At 39.0% G+C, this 25,635-nt stretch overlaps 1 protein-coding gene across 2 annotated transcripts in view; it reads left to right on the top strand.

Annotated features, from left to right (window-relative positions):
- The window catches only part of HSDL2 (hydroxysteroid dehydrogenase like 2), an 89,684-nt gene extending 78,347 nt beyond the window's left edge, over nt 1–11,337 (top strand). For both annotated transcript variants that reach the window (XM_058302536.2, XM_004463903.5), the window contains 3 exons: nt 70–219; nt 3,413–3,541; nt 10,672–11,337. In XM_058302536.2, the coding sequence (XP_058158519.1) occupies nt 70–219; nt 3,413–3,541; nt 10,672–10,784 (392 nt within the window). In that variant the 3' untranslated portion in view covers nt 10,785–11,337. The remainder of the gene's footprint in view (nt 1–69; nt 220–3,412; nt 3,542–10,671) is intronic.
- The last annotated feature ends 14,298 nt before the right edge of the window (nt 11,338–25,635 follow it).

Genomic DNA, 25,635 nt, shown 5'->3' with positions numbered 1-25,635 from the left:
CTAATTTATGTGTGCCCTTATACTCACTGCCAAGGCCTTAAGGCCATTTGCATGGATATTCTTTTACAGGTGCTATTCCAGCATTTAAAGAAGAGAAGCAACAGCCACAACCGAAATCACATTCTGGAGCTGTGGAAGAAACATTTAGAATTGTTAAGGAATCTCTCAGTGATGATGTCGTCAAAGCCACTCAAGCAATCTTTAAGTTTGAACTCTCAGGTATAGGTTCTGTTTTTTATGAAACCAAGTAGCATATTACCTTTGGAAGAAAATTAGCCTCCAGGAGTCATCACTAGATAGTTGGCTATAACTGGAACACTTACCCTAGAATGTTGATATTCAAGAATAGCAAAGAACTATTGATTTGCTTTTTTGTTTTGATTTGTTTTGTTTTTTTAAGTTACAATCAGTGGTATGGAACCAGGTAGAATAAAATTTCATTATATATACTTCCAGTATTCTATAACTCCTTGGCATATGTAATTGAGATAAGCCTATTTAGAAGGGAATATGGATCATGCTAGGCTGTGAAATGAAATAATTTATCCTCACTTTGCTGATGTTGTCCTTAAGATTACTCAGTTCATTCTGAATGTGGTCAGCTTTTTAAAACCTCTTTCAATATTTTTCTTCTCAGAATAAGATCAAACCATGTTTATGATAGTTTTAAGTACTAGCTGCCTCAGTCCCATTATAGGTAAACTTTTACTTGATCAGCTCTTTCGTTAGTTGGCCCCTCTGCTTTATCCTAATCCGTTAACACCTTCCTAGTCTTCTTTTTCTATCCAGCTTAGCATCACTCTCTTGTCTGCATCATAACTCTCTACACGCTTTTGTGCTGTCTTTACCTGTCAAAACCCTGGTCCTAGATGAATCAAACTATTGGGCTGTCCACTGTTGCATTCAAGCTGTTAAGTCCTGCTTGAGAAAAAAAGCTCTCACAACACCCAGTGGATCCATACCAGGAGAAATTCACTATTACTCTGCTTTAACTAGGCCCTAAGCAGAACCTCAGCACTGTGTTTTTGTGGTGTTTTCCTAATTGACTATTTTAAACCTTTTCAGTGCTCCTCAAATCTCCCATCTCTCCATTCACCACTTCCCTGCCAGTGTTAGCAGATAATCCCACTTCTTTGACAGAGATGCTAGAAACCTCCAGACAGAAATTACTTCAACTTCCTGCTATCAGACATTAAATTAAATCAACCTTTATAGGCAATGTCCTCTCTTCTTCCCCTCCCGTGGAATGGAGCGTGGCAGTGCATCAGTGCATCTCAAACTTTAATCCATGATGCTGATTCCTTGGGATGTTGTAAAATACAGATTCTGATTTAGTGGGCTAGGATGGGATCTTATATTCTGAATTTCTGACAGGCGATGCCAATACTGCATGGCAAAGTTCTAGATCCCATTTCCTCTGGTGTTCTTGGGGACATGTTACTATCAGTTATGACCACTATTCAACCTGCTCATCCTACAGCCTCCTTCCTAACAGTTTTTTTTTTTTTTTAAGTAAGCTCATTCTTTTTTTAAAAAGATTTTAAAAAAAAATTTCTCCCCACTCCCTTATTGTTTGTATGTGTTGTGTGTGTGCTCATCTTCCTTTTAGGAAACACTGGGAACCAAACCCAGGACCTCCTGGATGGGAGGGAGGTACCTAATCACTTGAGCCCCCTCTATTCCCTGCTTTGTTGTGTCTCTCATTATGTTTTCCTCCTTGTGTCTCTTGTTGCTTCAGCTTGCCATGCCAGCCCATTGCATCAGCTCGCTGTCTTGCTTGTCTTCTTTAGAAGACACTGGGAACCGAACCCGGGACCTTGCATGTGGTAGCCAGGAGCTCAGTTGCTTGAGCCACATCTGCTTCCCTCAACAGTATTTTAATGTTCTTAAGTCGTTCCTCTCAAAAACAGAAAAATAAAACCACCCTTCCTAACTTTATTGTCTTCTATACCTCACTCTCCTTAACATACTGATGTGATATTATTTTTTAAATTTTTCTCCAGTCCACTGAATTTACTCTCACCAAGGTCCTTGGAGACTTCCATGTCACCAGTGGACATTTGACATATCTGTGGTATTTGATACTGTTGATCATGCTTTTCTTCTGGAATGTTTTTTGGCTGCCTTGACCAGTAGCTTTCCTTGCTTTCCTCCTCTGTCTGTGATCATACCTTCTCATACTCCTTTGCTAGACTGCCTTGACCAGTAGCTTTCCTTGCTTTCCTCCTCTGTCTGTGACCATACCTTCTCATACTCCTTTACTAGATGCATCTCCTCTATCCTTCCCTTAAATGATGTTCTTCATGTCACTGTCTTAGGCTGTAGTCTTTTTTAAGTCTATAGACTCTCTCTGTGGAATCCCAGTCACTCACCTGACACCAGTGACCATATGAACTGATTACTTTTGTATCTGTATTTATAGCCTAATCAGACTTCACTTGACATTTTCACTTGGCTGTTACAAAGATGCCTCAATCTTTAGAAAATGTCTAAAACTGATCTTACCTTTTCCAGTACCAGCTTTTGCCACCACCCTTGTTAAATTAGGTCTTCTTCAGTAATCCTGTCTCAGTGAAAAGCACACCAATATTTACCCATTTTCACAAGCCAAAAACTAACAATCATTCATGGGCCCTCCCCTATCTTTTCATATTCACTCATTTTTATCTAGTTTTGTGATTCTACCTTAAAATTATCTCTTAAATCTGTCCACTCTGTTCCATCCTCACTACCATGACCCTGACCCAGGCAATCCTCAAACTCCTGGACTATCCCAACACCATCTTAACTCCTCTTGGTCCCTCTCCAGTATGTTCTCTAGACTGCAGGTAGGGTGATCTATTTAAAATACAGACCATATGTCATTCTCCTTGCATGAATCATATCTTAGGATGAATCTAGTAAATCCTTTGCATGGCTTACTATGCTCTGGGACTTGACTACTTCATTAGCTCCTCCGAAACCACTCTCTACTCTATTCCTTTGTTCCAGACCTGCTGTGCTTTTTTAAGTCCCTCAAACATGCTGCATTCTTGATTTTAGTTTTTTTTTGTATATCTCATTCCCATTACCTGAAATATTTTTCCCCTTCCCTGTTCATCTAGCTAATTCTTACCCAGCTTTCAAATCTCACCTGCAACTGGGCTTTCTTGACCATTTATTAATATGATCCCATATCATCCTCCACTTCCTCTTTTTTAAGCAGAATTATGTGTGTTTTTTGTTTGTTTATTGCAGAATCTTCAAAGCCTAGCACTTTAGAAGTTGCTGAATTTAATTGCCAGAGGCCTGAGGATTTTAACCTGGGAAGCAGCATTGTATAAGAAAATTGTAGCAATGAAGAACACAGACTTCTTTGGCATTTATTTCTATTAATATAAATATAAATAATATATATTTATCTGCTGTGTAGGTGAAGATGGTGGAACATGGTTTCTTGATCTTAAAAGCAAAGGCGGGAATGTTGGATATGGAGAGCCCTCTGATCAGGCAGATGTGGTAATGAGTATGTCTACTGATGATTTTGTAAAAATGTTTTCAGGTAAGTTTTCAATTTTATTAGTTTACCTATTCAAGGAAAATTTAGTTCTGACATTTTGCTTTATCCCCTTCTAAATAATCAAGGCTCATGAATGTCTATAGCAATGGAATCTTAGCAGCTATTGCTGTTTAAAGAGCACCTTGTCTTAGGAAGGCTGTTCTTACTGTGGCCTCTACTGCCCCCTCTCCCTCAACCAACAAAGAGGGAATAGAGAATAAAATTTCCTTTTTGCATGACTGAAAACCAGTGAGATAATTTTGGGAACTGAGAGATTTAATTTTATAGCAACCGTTTAGATTGAGAAAAAGTGGATTGTTGCTGATTCTTAAGTCCTTTTGTTCCTAAGTCCTTTATCCCATCTGCTCTCCTTTGAATGGGCACAATAGTTCAGACCTTATATCCTAAGCATTCTCTTTTAAGAAACCATAGTCATTTCTATTGCCTAATTCAGATAGTAGATATATTATAAACACTTAAAGCAACTAAATAATCAGATAGTCAAAATCCTTCCAGTACAGGCCACTACATAGTAAAGCAGTATGATAGAAATAAATTATACAAGATTACTTTATCTGATTGACATAGTGGGAGGAGAGGTATACATAGTAAATTGTGCTTAAGAGCTGTTTTTAAAAAGTTAGTTTTTTGAACATTATTTTTCAGGTATAATTTACATACCATAAATATTAACCCATTTAAAGTTACATGGTTTTTAATGAATTTATACTTTTTCTTTTTACAATCCAGTTTTAGAACATTTCATTACCCTCCAAAATTCCCTCATGTCTGTTTGCACTCAATTCCCATTTCTACCTCCTCTCCTTCCATCTTAAACCAGGCAAACACTATTCTGCTTTCTGTGTCTAGAGATTAGCTTTTTCCAGCCATTTCATATTCATGGAATCAAACAGTATGTAGTCTTTTGCATCTGGCTTCTTTCCTTAGCATAAAGCTAAAGCATAGGCTTTTGCAAGTCATCCATGTTGCAACATGTATCAGTAGTCCAGTTCCTTTTTGTTGCACCGTAATATTCCATAGTATGGATATCCACTCACCAGCTGATGGACATTGGGATTATTTGAAGTTTCAATAATGCTGCTATGAACATTCTCATACATGTTTCTGTGTGAACATATGCTTTCATTTCTCTTGGGGATATTTCTATGCATGAAATTGCTGAGTCATATGGTAAGTTGATAAATTAAACTTTTTAAGAAAGTACCAAACTGTTGGCTAAAGTGATGGTGCCATTTTACATTCCCACAGCAATGTATGAGAGGGTTCCAGTTTTTCCACATATCTTCAGCACTTGATGTTTAGTCTTTTTAAAATTTTAGCCATTCTAATTAGTGTGTTGTGGTATCTTATGCTTTTAAGGTGCATTTCCCTAATGATTAATGATTTTGAGCATATTTTCATGTGCTTGATAGTTATTTATATATCTTTTTTGGTGAGTTATTTAAATCCATTGTGTAGTTTTTAGTTTAGTTTGTCTTTTTATTATTGAGTTTTAAGATGTATTTATAAATTCTTAGATACTACATACTCTTTATCAGATATGTGATTTGCAAGTATTTCCGCCCAGTCTGTGGCTTGTCTTTTCATTTTCTTAATGGTGTCTTTTGAGGCACAGCAAACATTTTTATTTTTGATAAAGTCTGATTTATTTTTTTCTTTGATGGTTTGAGCTTTTGGTATTGTAGCTAAGAACTCTGCCCAACCCAAAGTCATAAAGACTTTCTTTTATGTTTTCTTTGAATAGTTTTATAGTTTTAGCTTGTCCTTTGTATTCTGTATGAAATAAGGTTTTTATTTTAATTTTTTATTGAGGTGAAATTCACATAACATAAAATTAACTATTTTAAAGTGAACAGTTCAATGACTCAGTGTTGTGTAGTCTCTACCTCTAATTCTAAAACATTTTCATCGCACAAAAAGAGGTTGGGATTTAAGGGTGATTTTTTTTTTCTTTTTAGTCTTTGCATGTGGCTATCCAATTGTCTCACTACCACTTATTGTAAAGACTATTAAATTATATTGGCATCTGTATTAGCCATAAGTGGTGCTGATGCAAAGTACCAGAAATCTGTTGGCATTTATAAAGGGTTTTATTTGGGGTCGCAGTTACAAGACCCTAAAAAGTACAACTCAAGGTACCGCAAGAGGTACTTTCCCACCAGTCTGTTGACACATGTTGAAGCAAGACGGTGGGCAATCTCTGCCTGGTGTCTCCTTCCTTCTTACTTTTAAGACTCTCTGGGCCAAGCTTCTTCCAGTCTCAGCTGTAGGCTGTAATAGGGCTTGTCTCTCTTCCCAGAGCTTTAGCTATTTGAGCCTTCTCCTTTCTGTCACATGGCAGAACCAAAATGATCAGTTCTCTTCTCTTCCATGTGTATAGAGCTCTCTCACTTCCTCTGTATCTTTTTCTTTGGGTCTTCCTGAGTGAATGTCCATTTATATAGCCCACCAAGGGGGTAGGGACTCAATCATGAGTTACAGTGTACTGACGTGATTGAATCAAAGCCATAATCTTAATATAATTTAATCAAAGACATTTCAGCTGAATCTAATACAATCAAAGGGGATCACACCCAGAGGAACAGACCAGTTTATAAACATAATCCTTCTTTTTTCAAATTCATAAATAATATCAATCTGCTACCACATCTTTTTTGAAAATCAGTTGACCATAAATAAAAGGATTTATTTCCAGGGCCTCAATTCTGTTCCATTGTTCCATGTTCCTATTATTACACCATAACTACACTGTATTACTGTGGATTTATATTAAATTTTGAAATCCAGTAATACTACTCTTGTGCAAAATTGAACTGGCTATTCTAGAAATACCTTATGACCCAGCAATTCCATTTCATGGTATATACCCAAAAGAATTGAAAGTAATTGAAAGCAGGTATTTGTTCACCAATATTCATAGCTGCATTATTCACAGTAGCCAAAAAGGTGGAAGCAACCTCAAGTGATCATCAACAGATGCCTTAATATTTCAGGCTGTTATGAAAGCACCACACACAGTGGGTTGGCTTAAACAGAGGGAAGGTTTTGAGGTTAGAAGTCCAAAATCCAGGTATTAGCAAGACTTACATTCCAATGACTGTAGCATTCTGGTGCTGGCTGCTGCAATTCTTGGGGTTCCTTGGCTTTCCCATCCATGGTGATGTCCTGTCCTTTCTCTTCTAGGTTCTGCTGACTTCTGCTTTCCATCTTCTCCCTAATTTTGCTATTCTAGGTCCTTTGCATTTGGATATAAATTTTAGGATCACCTTGTCAATTTGTGCAAAAAAACCTGCTGAGATTTGGATAGTGGTTGCATTGAGTGTATAGATCAACTTGGGAAAAACTGCTATCTGAACAAAATTGAGTCTTCTAATCCATGATCATGAGATGTCTTTTTTATTTAGATCTTTAATTTCTTAGCAGTGTTTTGTAGTTTTCCATGTACAAGTCTTGTACTTCTTTTGCTAAGTATTTTCCTAAATATTTTGATGCCATTGTGAATGGATTTATTTTAATTTTATTTTCAAATTGTTTATTGCTAGTGTACAGAAATAGAACTGCATATTTATTTTGTATCCTTTGAATTAGCTGTTGAAGACATTTGGGCCTGGACATTTTTTTGTGGAAAGACATTTAATTACTAATTCAATTTCTTATTAAATGTCAATAGCTTTTATTTTTCTGAAAGTAATACATGCATAGAATTTAAAAAGTCAGATAGTGCTTTTAAAAGGTTCATAACAAAAAAGTATCCTGTGGTCTTTCCTTTATCGCACTGACCAGAGGTAGTCTTCAACTCTTAGTGATTTCTTTAAATATTTAACTCCACATTTCTCAGTGTTATGCTTATCCTTATACTGCTTTCTGGAATTTACTGATTTACAGAGTGATAGGTGAGAGTTTAGTTTCCTACAACACTTTGTTCTGCTCCCCCTTCCCCACCCTCTAATGTAGTCATTAACCCTTTTTTGCTTAAATCATCACTTTCTGGTTAACAGTATTATGACTCTGAAAGCGTAGTTTGCTGCTGAGTCAAAAGGTACATGATTATTGTTTCTTCTCAGAGACAATTTTTCTTTTTCCTGGACTTAAATAATTGCCTTATTTTTTTCCCTCTAGGACAGGAATAAAGAAACTTAGCAAAGTCTTTTCCTATATTCTTCCTACAATCTCTTGATACTGTTTTTCTACTTTTGTCAAATATCTCAGATAATCTGTCAGTTTACTTTTTCCTGGAGCCCTTTGTCTCCTTGTGGTGGCTCATTAAGCATGATACACAGCTATTGACTGAGGAATCCCTATAATTTTTTGCTGTGCTTTTTTTATGGGAATATTATTTATTTTTAATTATGTGTGGTTCTAAATAATTTTTTGAAATTTTCTAATTCTGTAATAAAATCTATAATAAAGCCTTTCCACAGCTTTAAAACAAAAACAAACAAAAAATTCTTATTTCTTGATCCCATGTTTTCTTTCTTGTTTACATTGTCATTTTGATGGCACACATATTCTTTAGTTTCATGAGAAAAAGGATACATAATTTTTTGTATATATCTAAAACTGCCTTTATTTTATCAACACATTTGATTGGCTGAGTAGAGATTTCTGGGTTAAAATCCATTTTCCTTCAGAATTTTGAAGCCATTGCTTCATTTTTTAAGACTACCATTGAGAATTTGGTATTCTCAGTACCAGTAATGTCTCAATACCAGTAATTCTCAATATTCTCAACCAATAAGAAAGAGATACTATTCTTAATCTTTTACATTCACATTTCTCATATGTGAAAGCTTATGGAATCAGAGTTATTTCTTAGTGGTGTTCTGAAACATCACAGTAATACCAAGTGGGTACTTGGTAGTATTCTTTTTTTTTCAGGAAATACCAGGGATTGAACCTGGGATTTCATAATGAAGCAGGTGCACAACCACCGAGTTACATCCACTTCATGGAAGTGTTTTTATATTACTGTTCTGTTTTCTCTGTTCTCACTTTCTGGCGAAAAAATTAGATCCTCTGATATAATCATCTTTTTCTCCTTTCTAGGAGATTGTTTTACTTTCTTCTATCATCCCATTGCATTTTATATTGCCCATCAAATTTTTAATTTCTAAGATCCCATTCTTGTATTCTGATTCTTTCTTCTTCTCTATTCCCCATTTCCTCTTTTTCACTCTATTCCCATTCTCCCTCTTCTCAGTTCTCCATCCACTCCTTTTTCCTGTCTTCTCTCTGTGTCCCCCTTCCCCACTTCCTTCTCTAGCACCCTGTTCTTGATACACGGTTGCACTATCTTCTCTTATCTCTGAGAACTTGAATTATTTTATTTGTTTGTCATTTACTTGGTTTTCGTTTTTTTCTGGGCCTTCACTCTCCATTTCATTCAAGTTCCTTTTATCTGTTTTGTTTTTGTCTCCATATTGATGTCCATTTATCCTTATAGGTTAGTGGGGGAGGTGCTATAAAGCTGATAGAAACTCTACATGCATGAGTAGGGCTGGTGGGCTTCACTCGAGTTACAGAACAGATTTTTTTTTTTTTTTAAAGATTTATTTTTATTTTCTTTCTCTCCCCTTCCCCCCCCCACCCCAGTTGTCTGCTCTCTCTGTCCATTTACTGTGTGTTCTTCTGTGACCAGTTCTATCATTATCAGCAGCACTGGGAATCTGTTTCTTTTTGGTGTGTCATCTTGCTGTATCAGCTCTCCATGTGTGCGGTGCCATTCCTGGGCAGGCTGCATTTTCTTTCGTGCTGGGCGGCTCTCCTTACGGGGTGCACTCCTTGCATGTGGGGCTCCCCTACGTGGGGGACACCCCTGTGTGGCACGGCACTCCTTGTGCGCATCAGCACTGCACATGGGCCAGCTCCACACGGATCAAGGAGGCCTGGGGTTTGAACTGCTGACCTCCCATGTGATAGGTGGACGTCCTATCCATTGGGTTTTCCTAAAACAGTTTTTTAACTGATGGATACCTGTCAGTGTTCATATGTCTTTGGGGGGTAAACATTCTGTTCCTTTGAAAAATAAAGACCTCCCAGTATCTTTCATGCAAATAAAGTTATCCCTTAATTTATTGTTAATTTTAACATCCTATTTTCTTGAAGTAGTGCATAACTCATTCATTCATTAAAATGAAAGAGTTGGACTTAGATCTTTTCTATCCGTATCCAATCTATGCTGCTTTGCTGCAACCTCTATCTCAATTAATTTAAAGGTGTTTAATGTCACACACACATACACACACTCATTACATTATCCCACACATTCCTTCACAGAAAGCCTGCATGAGGCACAACGGGGGTTTACTGATATACCAGACATACTCTGCATTGTAGGAGATATGACTTGTATGTATATTGGTATAATATAAGGCAGAAAGTTATGAGTCAGACAAATCTGGCTTTAAATTGTAGTGCTGCCGTATACAAGCTGTGTGACCTTGGGCAAGTGAAAAATTCTCATATGCCTCGGTTTTCTCATTCATTCCATTGTGTGCTAGACACTACTAGCACCGAGAATAAGAGCAGCAAATTAAAAGAATGTTCTTTCCCTCCATGGAGCATTTATTTATTGTATATAGTTTTTGGCTATGATTCTCTTTTAGTGCTGGTATTTTATACCAGGCCTTTCTGTTGTTAAATTAATACCAACACATACACGTACTTTTGTGTCCACACATTCACCATACTTTTAATCATTATTTCTTAAGATTATATACATTTGTACCGTTTGAGTTTTTTAATTTAGACTTAAAATATTAAAAAGTTAATCAACTATAATAGATTGGAAAATTAACTAAAATAGACTTTTTGCCACAATTTGAGAATGTATATCCTTTAGAGTATTTTAACTAATCTATAAATGTTGCTTCTTGCTATCATCTTTTGTTAATCATTGTTTTTACACTCTCTCTCACATTATAGGATATTGTTAACATCTAAGTCTGGGAATTGGGATCCCCAAGATACTGATGTAAAATGCTGTACTAGAAATTTCTGTGTTTCCGAGGTTTAGAAAACTCAAGGAGATTCTTTTTGAAATGCATGTTCTTGAAGCGCCATATCCCTAAGGGCACTTATGGATGTTTTTCTCTCTCATTTTCTCATTTTAGGAAAACTAAAACCAACAATAGCATTCATGTCAGGAAAATTGAAGATTAAAGGTAATCTCTCTCTAGCAATCAAATTGGAGAAACTAATGAATCAGATTAATGCCAGACTGTGAAGGAAAAGGGAAAAAAACCAAAAAACAAAAGCCACAAAGCTGTGCACCCTAAGCTCAACAAGTAAAAACCTTACCTGTTGAAAATCTGTTTGTTTTCTTCCCTTTTGGATTATAAGGATATGCATGTTTAATCTCTATAAGTCTTGAAGTTGTTATTAAAACAGCTAGCTAATCAAACATAAGCTTCATTAAGTGGAATTCTAAAACACTGTTTTTTTATATTTTGTGGGGTTTGATCTCTGATCATTTATTTTTCTTCCAAGAAAATTATTATGAGCAGTTAATCAGGGCCAAGCAATAAAATTAGTTCTTTCTATAGCTGCTTTTCTTGTAAAATGTAATCTAACAATCAATTGCTTAACATTTTTAATTTTGGATTATATAACAATGAAAATCTTAATGATATTTTGGATTTTTATGTTCTTATTTTAAAGAAAATCTTGTACAGTGCATTAACACTGAAATCACATAGTACACTAATAAATACTATTTGTGAATTCTATTCAAAAGTATGTAAGAAATATCCTAAAATAAAATAATTTTCTCTCAGTTATGCACTTGGTCTCAGTGTTTTGAAATGAGATCATTAGAATAGATCATTGAAAGAAAACGAAACTTTTTAAAAAAGCATTTTTATCTTTAATTTTAATCAGTTTATAACATATGCCTAGTATAATTCTTTTACTTCTTACCTTCCACTCTCTAAGATTATTGTGCTATGAAGTTTGTGGTAGTTTGAATTATATGCCCCAACAAATACATGTTTTTAATCTTAATCCATGTCCCTATGGGTGTAAACCCATTTCTATTGGATCTTTTGTAGAGATGTTATTTTTAGTTAAGGCATGACCAACTGAAGTAGGTAGGCCTAAATCTGGATTACGGAGGCTTTATAAAGAGAAAGGTACAGGGAGGGCTAGAAGCTGGAAGTTAGAGGGAAGCTGGAAGAGAAAGAAGAGGACATAGCTATGTGATGGGGAGTATAAAGAAAAGCTAAGGAACCTCAAAGATTGTCAGCAGCCAGATCCAGGACATAGATTCTGGGAAAATGCATAGTCTTTCCAATGCCTTTTTTTGGACTTTAGGCGGCTGAAACCGATAGCCAATAAATTCCCATTGTTTGGCCAACCCGTTGTCTGCTTTCTGTCATAGCAGCCTAGCAAATTAAGACAGTGATTTAGCTAATTCTGACATTTCATAGAATCATAATGTTAGGAGTCTTTAATCAGTATTTTACAGATGAGGAAACTGAAGGTTGGAGATAGCCCAAGACTGCAATTAATAAGCCCTGGCCAGTAAAAATGTCTCAGTACACTGACTTTGAATGGAACTTGAAGACATCACCATCTCCTCTTACCACCTCTCCCACTCAACTGGTTGACTTCAGGGTGGCAGCCTCTCAACTCCCTTGGCAGCTCCCAGTTATTTCTAGCCACATGAGGATCTTGATCAGATGTTGCCAGAAAGCTCCTTTTCTATTGAATTTTATGGACTTCACTCCTTTCTTTTCATTTTTGTAATGATCTCAAATCTTCAGGAAAATAAAAAGCAGAGAACATTGTGAGGCAGGAATTCTGGGTTGTGGTCACTAAAACATGAACTTGATAACCACAAGGCTTTAGGATATTAGGGGAAATTTCTTTCCAAAAGGGCCCTCGATTTCATATCAGTAACTAAGGGAGTTGGATGAGGTCTTCTGCAGCCCCTTTTCACTCCTTATCAACAAGAGGTTTTGAGCAACTTGTGTTTTTTGAGAAATGAAATACTTAATTTGTTGGAACCAAGAAGTTAAGAGGATGGCCACAACCTACATTCCTAAAGCCTTCTCTTGCCACAATCCCTAGCTACCTTAATGAATTCACGTTTTCCCTTTTCTGGATTTTGTCCATTAACTGCACTGAAGTTGTAGATCTTCCCTGCAATTTTGAATGGCCATGTTGGAATGTTGTCCAGTACCGAATGAGTTGTTTCTGAAATGAGGTGGTATGGAGGGAAATCAAGCCATTGGACCTTTTAGTGGCTGAATAAAGTTAGACATACTTATAAAAGACGATTCATTGCTAGCAATCCTATATTTCAGCAAATCTTTATAAAAAATGCTTTGATTTGACTGTGGCCACCTTCTTCCATTGCTCCAAAGTGCTTCATTTTGGATAGAATTTCCAGTGAACAAATACGATATTGTTTGCACCTTTTACCTTTATATTGTTTGGTTCTTTGCAAATCTTTTCATATAACTTATTATTTGGAATGCTACTGTTATTATGATACTGTCTATATAAATCCACTATTTATGCCACCCTTTATCCAGGAGGGTTTTGGGTGGAAATGGCCTAGGGATTGGTATGAGAAAGAATTCCTTAGACTTCAGTTTTTTTTTTGTTTTTTTTTTTTGAGGAGCAAAGAGGTGGAGGAGAAATAAAAATCATTCTGTCTTGTAAAGTTCTTGTATTACAATTGCAAATAAGGTGTAAGAAGGGGCAAAATTATTTGTTAGAATGTTCTGTGTTGGATTCCTGTTCACCTATTATATATAGAAGGAGACCCAGAAATGCCTGAATCTTGCCTTGGCTCAGTAAACCCTCTTCCCTGTGAAGTTGTCAAGGAAAGTATTTGTATATGACCAAGGCATTCAGAGTGGTATCAGAACTCCAGGGTGCTGGAAGAGATCATGTGGAGGATCCTTTACCTATCTTGAGACCAAAACATGCCAAAGGTCTATTGTCCCTTTTCCTCCTAATCCTGAAAACAAGGCTAGATAAAGAAACATCTCATGGAAAAACCATGTGACCAGCACTAGAGAAAAAAGATCCAAAAAGGGCTAGATAACAAAAGAATGCTTTTCCTGAGGCTTCCCTTATGTTCTCAGACCAAGAGAGAGTCAAGACCAAAGCATAATGGCCAGCCTGCTGGCTCCCAGGAGGACCAGACCATGGTCCACTCAACACACCAGCCTCTTAGAAGCATCTCAACACTACTCTCATGTGTACTCCTTTTTCTTAAATACCTCTGGAAGTTCAACAAAGAGAATGTTAACTAATTTAAATTTTGTTTTTGAGGTTTCTTTTGTATTTACTTTGAAATTCTATTTTGGTTTCTTTTTGTAAGGCATTTAATTTGATTTCTAGTTTTATGATTGATCTTATTCTTTTTTTTTTTTTTAATTTTTTATTGATTTTGTAAAAATATTACATTAAAAAAAAAATTATATGAGGTCCCATTCAACCCCACCACCCCCACCCCACCACTCCCCCCCCAGCAACACTCACTCCCTTCATCATGACACATCCATTGCATTTGGTAAGTACATCTCTGGGCATCTCTGCACCTCATGGTCAATGGTCCACATCATGGCCCATACTCTACCACATTCCATCCAGTGGTCCCTGGGAGGATTTACAATGTCCGGTGATTGCCCCTGAAGCACCATCTAGGGCAACTCCAAGTCCCAAAGGCATCTCCACATCTCATCTCTTCCTGCCATTCCCCATATCCATCAGCCACCATGTCCACTTTTCCCATTCCAATGCCACCTTTTCTCTGTGGGCCTTGGATTGGTTGTGTCTGTTGCACCTCTATGTCAGGAGGAGGCTCAGATTCCACATAGATACTGGATGCAATCCTCCTGCTTTCAGTTGTAGGCACTCTAGGCTCCATGGTGTGGTGGTTGTCCTTCTTCAACTCCATCTTAGCTGAGTGAGGTGAGTCCAATAAATCAGATTGTAGGAGCTGGAGTCTGTTGACACTCAGGGCCTGGCTATCCTATTGTCAGTTCAGAGATTAAAATCCCCTAAATATATCTTAAACCCCAACACCAACTACAATTCCAGTAAAGTAGGATGAAAGTCTTATGAAAAGAAATCCCATCTGAGTCCAGTTCCATCATGCAGAAACACCAGCTCCAAAGAAGGGCCATCTGACATGGCAGTGAACCCCGTCTACCATGATCATAGAACCCGTGGGTCTCTTTAGCCCTCAAAGGAATCAACACCTGGGGATTGCATCCACTCCATCTGTCTCCCAGACTCTGCTCAGCTGTGCACAGGGGCAATCCTTCTGACAGCCTCCAGACTCTTTTTTAGAGACTCGTAGCCATATAAACTCATTTCTGCTTTCCATTTCCCCCTTACATTAGGTCAAACAGCATTTTAAGGTCATGTTATTATATGTAGACAGGGATATTCTGCTGATCCGCATTGAATCTTTAATTCAAGGTCATTTTCTAGTTCCATCTTCAGCTGGTATTTGGTAGTGATCCCTCGGTGCCAGGGAGGCTCATCCCCGGGTGTCATGTCCCATGCTGGGGGGAATGCACTGCATCTACATGCTGAGTTTGGCTTCGAGACTGGCCACATTTGAGTAACATGAAGGCTGTCAGGAGGAAATTCCCAGGCACAGTGCTGCTGTAGGCCTTGTTCTTATTTCAGGCATATAGGCTCACAAGCATAGTCATTAGTATCATGCTCTCTCTGTTGGACCCTCATTCCTTCCTGGTCCTTACCGTTGCACCTAGGGGATTGCCGCTGTTCCCCTAGGGACCACGACAGAGCACCTCCGGCCAGGAACTCAGTACCCCCCCAGCTAGTTTTTAATTGTTTCCACTATGAGTATATCCAAACATTACCATGCACCCTGGACATATGCTCCCTGTCAGCCATATATCACCTGTCAATAGTATCCTATACCAGTATTCCTCCACTGCCATTGTTGAACCACTCTGTGATCCAGAACTTCCGCCAGCTCATCATAAATTCCACCCCTGCAGACGTCGGCTCACATCCTTTCTCCACCCCCCCGATTTCCTGTAACCCTATCGTTCAGTCTCTAGCTCTCTGAGGCAGTTTTCTTATTTCATATCATTGAGTTCATGTAGTATTTGTCCTTCAATGCCTGGGTTGCTTCACTCAACATAAGGTTCTCAAGATTCATCCATATTATCACGTGTGTTTGTAGTGTATTTGTTCTTACAGCCGAGTAGTATTCCATTGTGTGTATATACCACATTTTATTGATCCACTCATCTGTTGATGGGCATTTGGGTTGATTCCAACTTTTGGCGATAGTGAACAATGCTGCTATGAACATTGGTGTACATATATCGGTTTGTGTCCTTGTTTTCAGTTCTGCTGGGTATATACCCAGCAGTGGTATTGCTGGGTCATATGGCAGATCTATGGTTAGTTTTTTGAGAAACCGCCAAACTGTCCTCCAGAATGGTTGGATCCTTCTGCATTCCCACCAGCAGTGGATGATTGTTCCCCTTTCTTCACATCCTCTCCAGCATTTGTATTCTTCTGTTTTTTTCATAGCTGCCAATCTTATGGGAGTAAGATGGTATCTCATTGTAGTTTTGATTTGCATTTCCCTGATAGCTAGAGATTTGGAGCATTTTTTCATGTGCATTTTAGCCATTTGTATTTCTTCTTTTTTTTTTTTTTTTTTAAAAGATTTATTTATTTATTTAATTTCCCCCCTTCCCCTGGTTGTCTGTTCTTGGTGTCTATTTGCTGCGTCTTGTTTCTTTGTCCGCTTCTGTTGTCGTCAGCGGCATGGGAAGTGTGGGCGGCGCCATTCCTGGGCAGGTTGCTCTTTCTTTTCACGCTGGGCGGCTTTTCCTCACGGGCGCACTCCTTGCGCGTGGGGCTCCCCCACGCGGGGGACACCCTTGCGTGGCACGGCACTCCTTGCGCGCATCAGCACTGCGCATGGCCAGCTCCACACGGGTCAAGGAGGCCCGGGGTTTGAACCGCGGACCTCCCATATGGTAGACGGACGCCCTAACCACTGGGCCAAAGTCCGTTTCCCTGTATTTCTTCTTTGGTCTGTTTAAATCTTTTTCCCATTTTTTAAATGGGTTGTTTATCTTTTTATTTTCAGATATAGGAGTTCTTTATATATGCAAGTTATATAAGTTTCTTATCAGATATATGGTTGCCAAATATTTTCTCCCATTGTGTTGGCTCCCTTTTTACTTTCTTGACAAACTCCTTTGAGGTGCAGAAGGATTTAATTTTGAGGAAGTCCCATTTATCTATTTGTTCTTTTGCTGCTCCTGCTTTTGGTGTGATATTTATGAATCCATTTCCTATTACAAGGTCCTGTAGATGTTTCCCTACACTGCTTTCCAAGGTTTTTATGGTCTTGGCTTTATATTTAGGTCTTTGATCCATCTTGAGTTGGTCTTTGTATAAGGTGTGAGATGGTAATCCTCTTTCATTCTTCTACATATGGCTATCCAGTTCTCCAGGCACCATTTGTTGAATAGGCCACTCTCTCCCAGTTGAGAGGGTTTGATGGCTTTATCGAATACTATATGGCTATATATGTAAGGTTCTATATCTGCGCTTTCAATTCGATTCCATTGGTCTGTGTGTGTCTCCTTATGCCAATCCATGCTGTTTTCACTACTATAGCTTTGTAGTATGTTTTGAAGTCAGGTAGTGTGATTCCTCCAATTTCGTTTTTCTTTTTCAGTATGTCTTTGGCTATTCGGGGTCTCTTTCCTTTCCAAATAAATTTCATAGTTTTTCTAGTTCCTTAAAGAAGGCTGTGTTGATTTTTATTGTGATTGCATTGAATGTGTAGATCAGTTTTGGTAGGATAGACATCTTAATAATATTCAGTCTTCCTATCCATGAACAAGGAGTATTCTTCCATTTATTTAGGTCTTCTTTGATTTCCTTGAACAGTCTTGTATAGTTCTCGGTGTATAAGTTTTTTACCTCTTTAGTTAAATTTATTCCTAAGTATTTGATTTTTTTATTTACTATTGTGAATGGTATTTGTTTCTTGATTTCCTCCTGATCTTGCTCATTATTGGTGTACAGAAATGCTACCGATTTTTGCGCATTGATCTTATATCCTGTGACTTTACTAAACTCATTTATGAGTTCTAGAAGCTTTGTTATAGATCTCTCAGGGTTTTCTATGTATAGGATCATGTCATCTGCAAATAGTGAAATTTTGACTTCTTCCTTTCCGATTTGAATGCCTTTTATATCTGGTTCTTGCCTCAGTGCTCGAGCAAGTACTTCTAAGACAATGTTAAATAGGAGCGGAGACAATGGGCATCCTTGTCTTGTTCCTGAGTTTACAGGGAAGGATTTTAGGATTTCTCCATTGTAAACAATGTTGGCTTTAGGTTTTTCATATATACTCTTTATCATGTTCAAAAAGTTTCCTTGTATTCCAATCTTTTGGAGTGTTTTTATCAAGAAAGGGTGCTGTATTTTGTCAAATGCTTTTTCTGCATCTATAGATATAATCATGTGATTTTTTTCCTTCAATCTGTTTATATGGTGTATTACGTTGATTGATTTTCTTATATTGAACCATCCTTGCATACCTGGAATAAATCCCACTTGGTCGTGGTGTATAATTCGTTTAATGTGTTGTTGGATACGATTAGCAAGTATTTTGTTAAGTATTTTTGCGTCTAGGTTCATTAGAGAAATTGGTCTGTAATTTTCCTTTCTTGTGGTATCTTTGTTTGGCTTTGGTACTAGGGTAATGTTGGCATCATAGAAGGAGTTCAGTAATGTTCCTTCTGTTTCGATTTTTTGGAATAGTTTCAGCAGGATTGGTGTTAGTTCTTTCCGGAATGTTTTGTAGAATTCACCTGTGAAGCCATCTGGCCTTGGGCTCTTCTTAGTTGGGAGATTTTTAATGACTGATTCTTTCTCTCTGCTTGTGATTGGTTTGTTAAGATCATCAATTTCTTCTTTCGTCAATATGGGTTGCTTATTTGTTTCTAGGAATTTGTCCATTTCCTCTAAATTGTCATTTTTGTTGGAATATAGTTTTTCAAAGTATCCTCTTATGATAGTCTTTATTTCTGTGGGGTCAGTGGTGATATCGCCTTTCTCATTTCTTATTTTGTGTATTTGCATCTTCTCTCTTTTTTTCTTTGTTAGTCTCGCTAAAGGTTTGTCAATTTTGTTGATCTTTTCAAAAAACCAGCTCTTGGTCTTGTTTATCTTTTCAAATGCTTTCTTATTTTCTATTTCATTTAGTTCTGCTCTTATCTTTGTTATTTCCTTCCTTCTTCTTCCTGTTGGGTTACTTTGTTGTTGTTTTTCTAATTCCTTCAAATGTGCAGTTAGTTCTTCAATTTTTGCTCTTTCTTCTTTTTTGATATATGAATTTATGGCTATAAATTTCCCTCTCAGTACTGCTTTTGCTGCATCCCATAAATTTTGGTATGTTGTGTTATCATTATCATTTGTTTTAAGGTAGTCATTGATTTCTTTTGATATTTCCTCTTTGACCCACTGTTTTCCTAAGATTGTGCTGTTTAATTTCCAAATCGTGGTGTGAAGCCTGGGCCTCTGTCCCTTGCAAATTTCCAGCTTGACTCCACTGCGGTCAGAGATATTGTTTTGTATGATTTCAATCTTTCTGAATTCATTCAGCCTTTCTTTGTGGCCTAGCATATGGTCTATCTTGGAGAATGATCCATGTGCGCTTGAGAAAAATGTATATCCTGCTGTGTTTGGGTGTAATGATCTATATATGTCTATTAGATCCAGCTCCTCTAATATACTGTTCAAGTGTTTTGTTTCTTTAGTGATTCTCTTTTGAGATGTTCTGTCCAAGGTAGATAGTGGTGTATTAAAATCCCCCACTATAATTGTAGATGCATCTATTGTTTCACTTAGTTTTTCCAGCGTTTGCCTCACATATTTAGAAGCACCCTTGTTAGGAGCATAAATATTTATGATCGTTCGATCTTCTTGACAGATTTTCCCTTTCACTAAAATGTAGTATCCTTTGTCTCTCACAGCTGTTTCACCTTTAAAGTCTATTTTGTCTGATATTAATATAGCTACTCCTGCCTTTTTTTGGGCTATTGTTTGCTTGTATGATTGTTTTCCAGCCATTCACTTTCAATCTCCATGCGTCTCTGGGTCTAAGATGTGTCTCTTGTAGACAGCAAACGGATGGGTCATATTTCCTTTTTTTTTTTCCTTTTTTAAAGATTTATTTTTATTTATTTAATTCCCCTCCCCTCCCCCGGCTGTCTGTTCTCTGTGTCTGTTTGCTGCGTCTTGTTTCTTTGTCCGCTTCTGTTGTCGTCAGCGGCATGGGAAGTGTGGGCGGCGCCATTCCACGGGAAGTGTGGGCGGTGCCATTCCTCGGCAGGCTGCTCCCTCCCTCGCGCTGGGCGGCTCTCCTTATGGGTGCACTCCTTGCGTGTGGGGCTTCCCTCCATGGGGGACACCCCTGTGTGGCACGGCACTCCTTGTGCGCATCAGCACTGCACATGGGCCAGCTCCACATGGGTCAAGGAGGCCCAGAGCTTGAACCGCGGACCTCCCATGTGGTAGACAGACGCCCTAATCACTGGGCCAAAGTCCGTTTCCCGGGTCATATTTCCTTATCCAATGTCCCAGTCTGAATCTTTTGATAGGTGAGTTTAATCCGTTGACATTCAGTGTTATTACTTTCAAGGAATTATTTGTGTTAGCCATATTTTGATTGGATTTGTGTTTGTCATATTTTGTTTGTATTTTTTTTTCCCTTCTATTTTTGTCTTTTTTTTTTTCTCTTATACTCTCCTCCAACTCGGCCTTTCCTCTTTTTTCCTTTCTTCCTGCAGAACTCTCTAGAATTTCTTGAAGGGGAGGTTTCTTGTTGGTATACTCTTTCAGTTTCTGTTTATCTGCGAATATTTTGAACTCTCCATCATGTTTGAATGCTAGTTTAGCTGGATAGAGTATTCTTGGTTGGAAATTTTTTTCCTTTAGTACTTTGATTATATCATACCACTGCCTTCTTGCCTCCATGGTTTCAGATGAGAAATCAGCACTTAATCTTATGGAGCTTCCCTTGTATGTGATGGTTTTCTTTTCTCTTGTTGCTTTTAGGATTTTCTCTTTGTCTTGAGCATTGGATAATTTGACAAGTATGTGTCTTGGGGTGGGCCTGTTGGGGTTTATGACTAGTGGAGTGCTTGGGGTTTATGACTAGTGGAGTGCGCTGTGCTTCTTGGATATGTATATCTGTGTCTTTCAGTAGATTTGGGAAGTTTTCAGCCATTATTTCCTGCAACACTCCTTCTGACCCCTTTCCCTTCTCTTCTCCTTCTGGAATGCCTATAATACGTATGTTTGAGCTTTTTACATTGCATTCAGGTCCCTGAGTCCTAGCTGGATTTTTTTCTATCTTTTTATCGACCCCTTCTACTATCTGTTTGATTTCTGATGTACTGTCTTCCACATCACTAATTCTCTGCTCTGCCTCTTCTAGTCTGCTGATATTTGCTGCAAGTGTATTTTTGATTTCTTGAACTGTGGTGTTCATTCCCATCATATCTGTTATCTTTTTGCGTATGTCTGCAATTTCCCCTCCGAGTGTTGTCTTCATGTTGTTAACCTCTTTCATTACTTCATCAAATTTGTCGGTGATAAATGTTCTGAAATCTTTCATTGCTTGAACGAAGTTCTGTTCCTCTTCCTGATTTTTAGTTTGTTGATTGGATTCAGCCATATTTTCCTGATTACTGGTTTCGTTTGTAGATTTCTGTTGCTGTCTGGTCATCATTTTATCTTTAATCAGTTCCTTAGCTTCTTTGTCTACTCTTGGAGATTAATTAGGTATTGTTTTTGCATAAGTGTTATATCTTCTCTTTGTCACTTTGTTCTTCTTATTCTAATTTCTTGTTCACTTTAAAGGAAAGTATTAGTGCCGGGGAAAGGTAATTGTGTCAGCAAGGAAAAAGTGTAAGGTAGTATTGGTGATATATGTTAACAAAGCAAGAATATGAGATCTGGGAGGATGGAGGTTAGATTCATGTAAAATTGTGTAGAGTTTTTTATAGCAGTAGGTAGAGTACCTATTATGAGGTAGCTGACTGAATATGGGAGGAATATGGTATGAGCTAAAAAGGTATTGTTTTCGTGAGAGAGTGAAAGAGAAAAGAAAGGTAATAGTTTCAAGAGTGGATAACAGACAGAAAACAAAACAAGGGTATTAGAAATTAAGAGTTAGATACTTTGTGGATCAAAGAAAGGGAGATGGGAGGTGGAATATAGGAGAGACAGTAGATGATGGTGGATATCAAGATGTAGGCGAAAGGGGATAGTGTAGGTAGCCTAAATCAGTTCACTTAGAAATGAGGTAGTGGAGGATGAGAGAACCCACCAAATGTGAGGTGTTCCCTGCAGCACCTATTGTATAATTGAGTTAAAATAAGATAAGTAGAAAATGAGGGACAAGAGGGAGAGCAAAAACAGAAAAAGAAAAAATAAAAAATGAAAAAAAAAAAGAAAGAAAGAAGAGAAGAAAGGAAAAAAGAAAAAGGGTGGTGGGCAAAGGGTGGGGAACAGGTAGGGGTAAGAAAAAAACAGATATACGCAAACCACAGTTGCAACACCAACTACAACAACAACAACAAAAAAAACCCTAAATAACTGAATAAATAAAAAGACTTTGGGGGATACGCTGGGAGAAAAGACTAGAGGATAATGCAATATTAGCAATCAGGACATTAAAAAAAGTAAAAAATAAGATAAAATGAAAATAAGAACAAAACAAAATGAAACGGTAAAGAAAAAATGCAAACGTTGAAGGCTAGGGCATTCAAGGACCTCAGATGGACCTCAGGGTGTGATGGATTCAGGGGTGGAAAGTCTGAGATTTTGAAGACTCAAAAGGTGTGAGTCTCTGGGGTGTGGGCCACCAGAGTTTAGGGGACTCAGACCTGGGCACCTCAAATCTGGTCAACAGGAAGCCTAGGAGCCCCGCAGTGTAACACAGCCCTCAGGGATCCCCGCAGCTGGGTGCCAGCCCTATGGGGGAAGTCAGATCCGCAAACTCTATATTATGTCTGAACCCTGCAATTCACTTACTCACTAGGGTTTATTTTTGTGGATATTTCGTCAATTCAGCTTTTGGACCGCTCCCACCCTATGATCCCACAAAACGGCCACCTGGGGGCCCCTCTACACCGCAGCCAATTTAATGACGCAGCTCCGGAGCCCGGCCTGTGGTTTGGGCTCCAGTTGGAAACGCCGAAAACAGATTCCACAACCGGAATTCCCAAGCTTCGCAAAATATTCCCCAATCGGCTTCCAGATGTGTCCCCCTCCCTCGCCGCACCCTGTAACAACCTCCCAAATACGTCCCTCTATTACCAACAATCTGATTCCGTTGCAGATCGGCAGCTGGGCCTGTGGGGGCGGGGCTCCAGGCCGAAGCGCTATTTGTGTCCGCAATCAAAAATTCCCCCGCTTCACAACAAAACACCGTCTGTCTCCCCAAATCGATCTGCAAAGGCGTCCCATCCCGTCAACCCCCCAATAGCCCGCCCAGGACGCGCAAATTTCCCAATACCGCAGAGCCACCAAAAAGCACGGCCGCAGTGCGGGTTCCACGGCTCCACCCACCCCCAAGGAGGGAGCAACCCATGTGCAGGTCTCACCTCTGGGCAATAGAACCCAAATTATATCTTATAGACCAATCCTCTCCATTACCTTCCCACCAAATCGATGTCCAGACACTTCCTGCCCTTCAAAAATCCCGAAAAAGCTTGGTCCCAGAGAACCTCCGGTGCCGCCCAGCTGCCTCTTCCCAGGAGAGACGGCAAGGCAAGCTCACTCAGCCACCATCTTGCCGGAAGTCTCTCTGATTAATCTTATTCAAATAATTTTAAAATAAAAAAGCCAAATTCAGGTTAACCACTGGAAATTTTTTGTCCTTTAAACAGAATTGCAATGTGTCTAGTCTAGCCAGACAGACAGAGAACCTAAATATCAAAAGATGAATGACTCGGAAATGGGGTATATGGGAACCTCTTATAATTTTTATTGTAATATTTTGTTTGATTCATGTATCTTTAAAAATAAAAATAATAAAAAGATGAATGACAATATCCTGGAATACCTGCCAAACGACAGATTTTTTTTTAAAGGTTAGATTCCAGCTTTACTATATATTTTATTATATATTTTTTCTTCCCCTACCACTCACCTGCCCTGCTGTTTTTGCTGTCTCTGTCCTTTCTGTATCTATTTCTCTTTTTGTCTTCTCTTCTTATCTGTTTCCTCTTAAGATTCCTTGGGATTCGATTAGGGGCCTCTGACATGGAGAGGTTCCCTGTCAATTGCGCCACCTCAGTTCCTGGTCTTTGCTGTGCTTTACCTTGACCTCTCCCCTTCGCCTCTCTTGTTGTTTCATCATCTTGCTGTGTGACTCACTTGAGCGGGCACTGGCATACTGTGTGGGCACTGGACTTACCATGCGGGCACTCTTCTTACCATACAGGCACTTGTGCGGGCACTTGCCTCACCACGCAGGCAGTGGCTTGGCACTTGGGCACTGGCTCACCACATGGGCATTCACATGGGCACTCAGCTTGCCACACGGCACTTGACTTGCCATGTAGGCACTCGCGTGGGCATGTGGCTCACCATGTGAGCATTTGGCTCACCGCACAGCCACCCACATGGGCACTTGGCTCGTTGCGTGGGCACTTGGCTCACTGAACAGGCACTTGGCCTGCCATGCAGGCAAGCTTTCTGTTCTTTTTCACAAGGAGGCCCCAGGGATCGAACCCAGGCCCTCCCATATGGTAGGCAGAGGCCTTTTCACTTGAGCCACATCTGCTTTCCAGATTTGATTTCTTTCAGTGCTATCTAATAGAACTTTCTGTGATGATGGGAACGTTCTACAATTTGGACTGTCTGATGTGGTAGCCACTAAACACATGTGGCTTTTGAGTACTTTATTTATTTATTTATTTTTTTAAAGATTTATTTATTTATTTAATTTCCCCCCCTCCCCTGGTTGTCTGTTCTTGGTGTCTATTTGCTGCGTCTTGTTTCTTTGTCCGCTTCTGTTGTCGTCAGCGGCACTGGAAGTGTGGGCGGCGCCATTCCTGGGCAGGCTGCACTTTCTTTTCACGCTGGGCGGCTTTCCTCACAGGCGCACTCCTTGCGCGTGGGGCTCCCGCACGTGGGGGACACCCTTGCGTGGCACGGCACTCCTTGCGCGCATCAGCACTGCGCATGGCCAGCTCCACACGGGTCAAGGAGGCCCGGGGTTTGAACCGCGGACCTCCCATATGGTAGACGGACGCCCTAACCACTGGGCCAAAGTCTGTTTCCCTGCTTTTGAGTACTTTAAATATGACTAGTACAATGGGGGAAGTAAAATTTTAATATTAATATGGCTACTGGCTACTGAATTGTTCAGTCAAGGATGAGATCCATGGAAGGGGTCTAGTTGTGGAGAAGGTGGGACTGTGTAGTCTTTCTACTTCTTGTGTCCCTCCTTAATCCATTCCACACAGCTACCAGCATGATCTTAAAGTCTAAATCAGATCATATCACATTTGCTTAAATCCCTCCAGTTGTTTTCCACTAAAATAGAATAAAAACTCTTTTTCTAATCTGATCCTTGCCTACTTTCCCACCTAATTTTCCACTTCTTACTTACTGCGCAACTTGCATACTGATATTCTTTCAGACCCTCTGACAAACCATGCTCATTACCATCTCAGGGCCTTCAGCCCTGCTCTTTCCTCTGCCTGAAGTGCTTGTTCCCACAAATCTTTATATGGCTTCTCACCATTTAGGTATCAGCTCAAGATCACCTCTCTGGAGAGGACTTCGGTCACCTGCTGGTTACTGTATCACCTCTCACCCAATCACTCTCTCTACTTTTGCCTTGCTTTGTTTTAGTTAATAACATTAATTACTCTCAAGTTCTATTTATTTATTTACTTTTTTTGTTGTTGTTTTGTCTCTTCCCTTCCCCTACTTAGGATGTAAGCCCTTTGAGGGCAAGGACTTTGTCTCTTGTTTACTAGTATATCCCTTAGGACAGTGCCTGACACATAATAGGTGCTCAA

This window comes from Dasypus novemcinctus, chromosome 8 (genome assembly GCF_030445035.2).
Source record: "Dasypus novemcinctus isolate mDasNov1 chromosome 8, mDasNov1.1.hap2, whole genome shotgun sequence".
NCBI classification, from domain to species: domain Eukaryota; kingdom Metazoa; phylum Chordata; class Mammalia; order Cingulata; family Dasypodidae; genus Dasypus; species Dasypus novemcinctus.
Note: the sequence above shows the minus strand (reverse complement) of the source record. Positions and strands in the feature narration are given on the sequence as shown.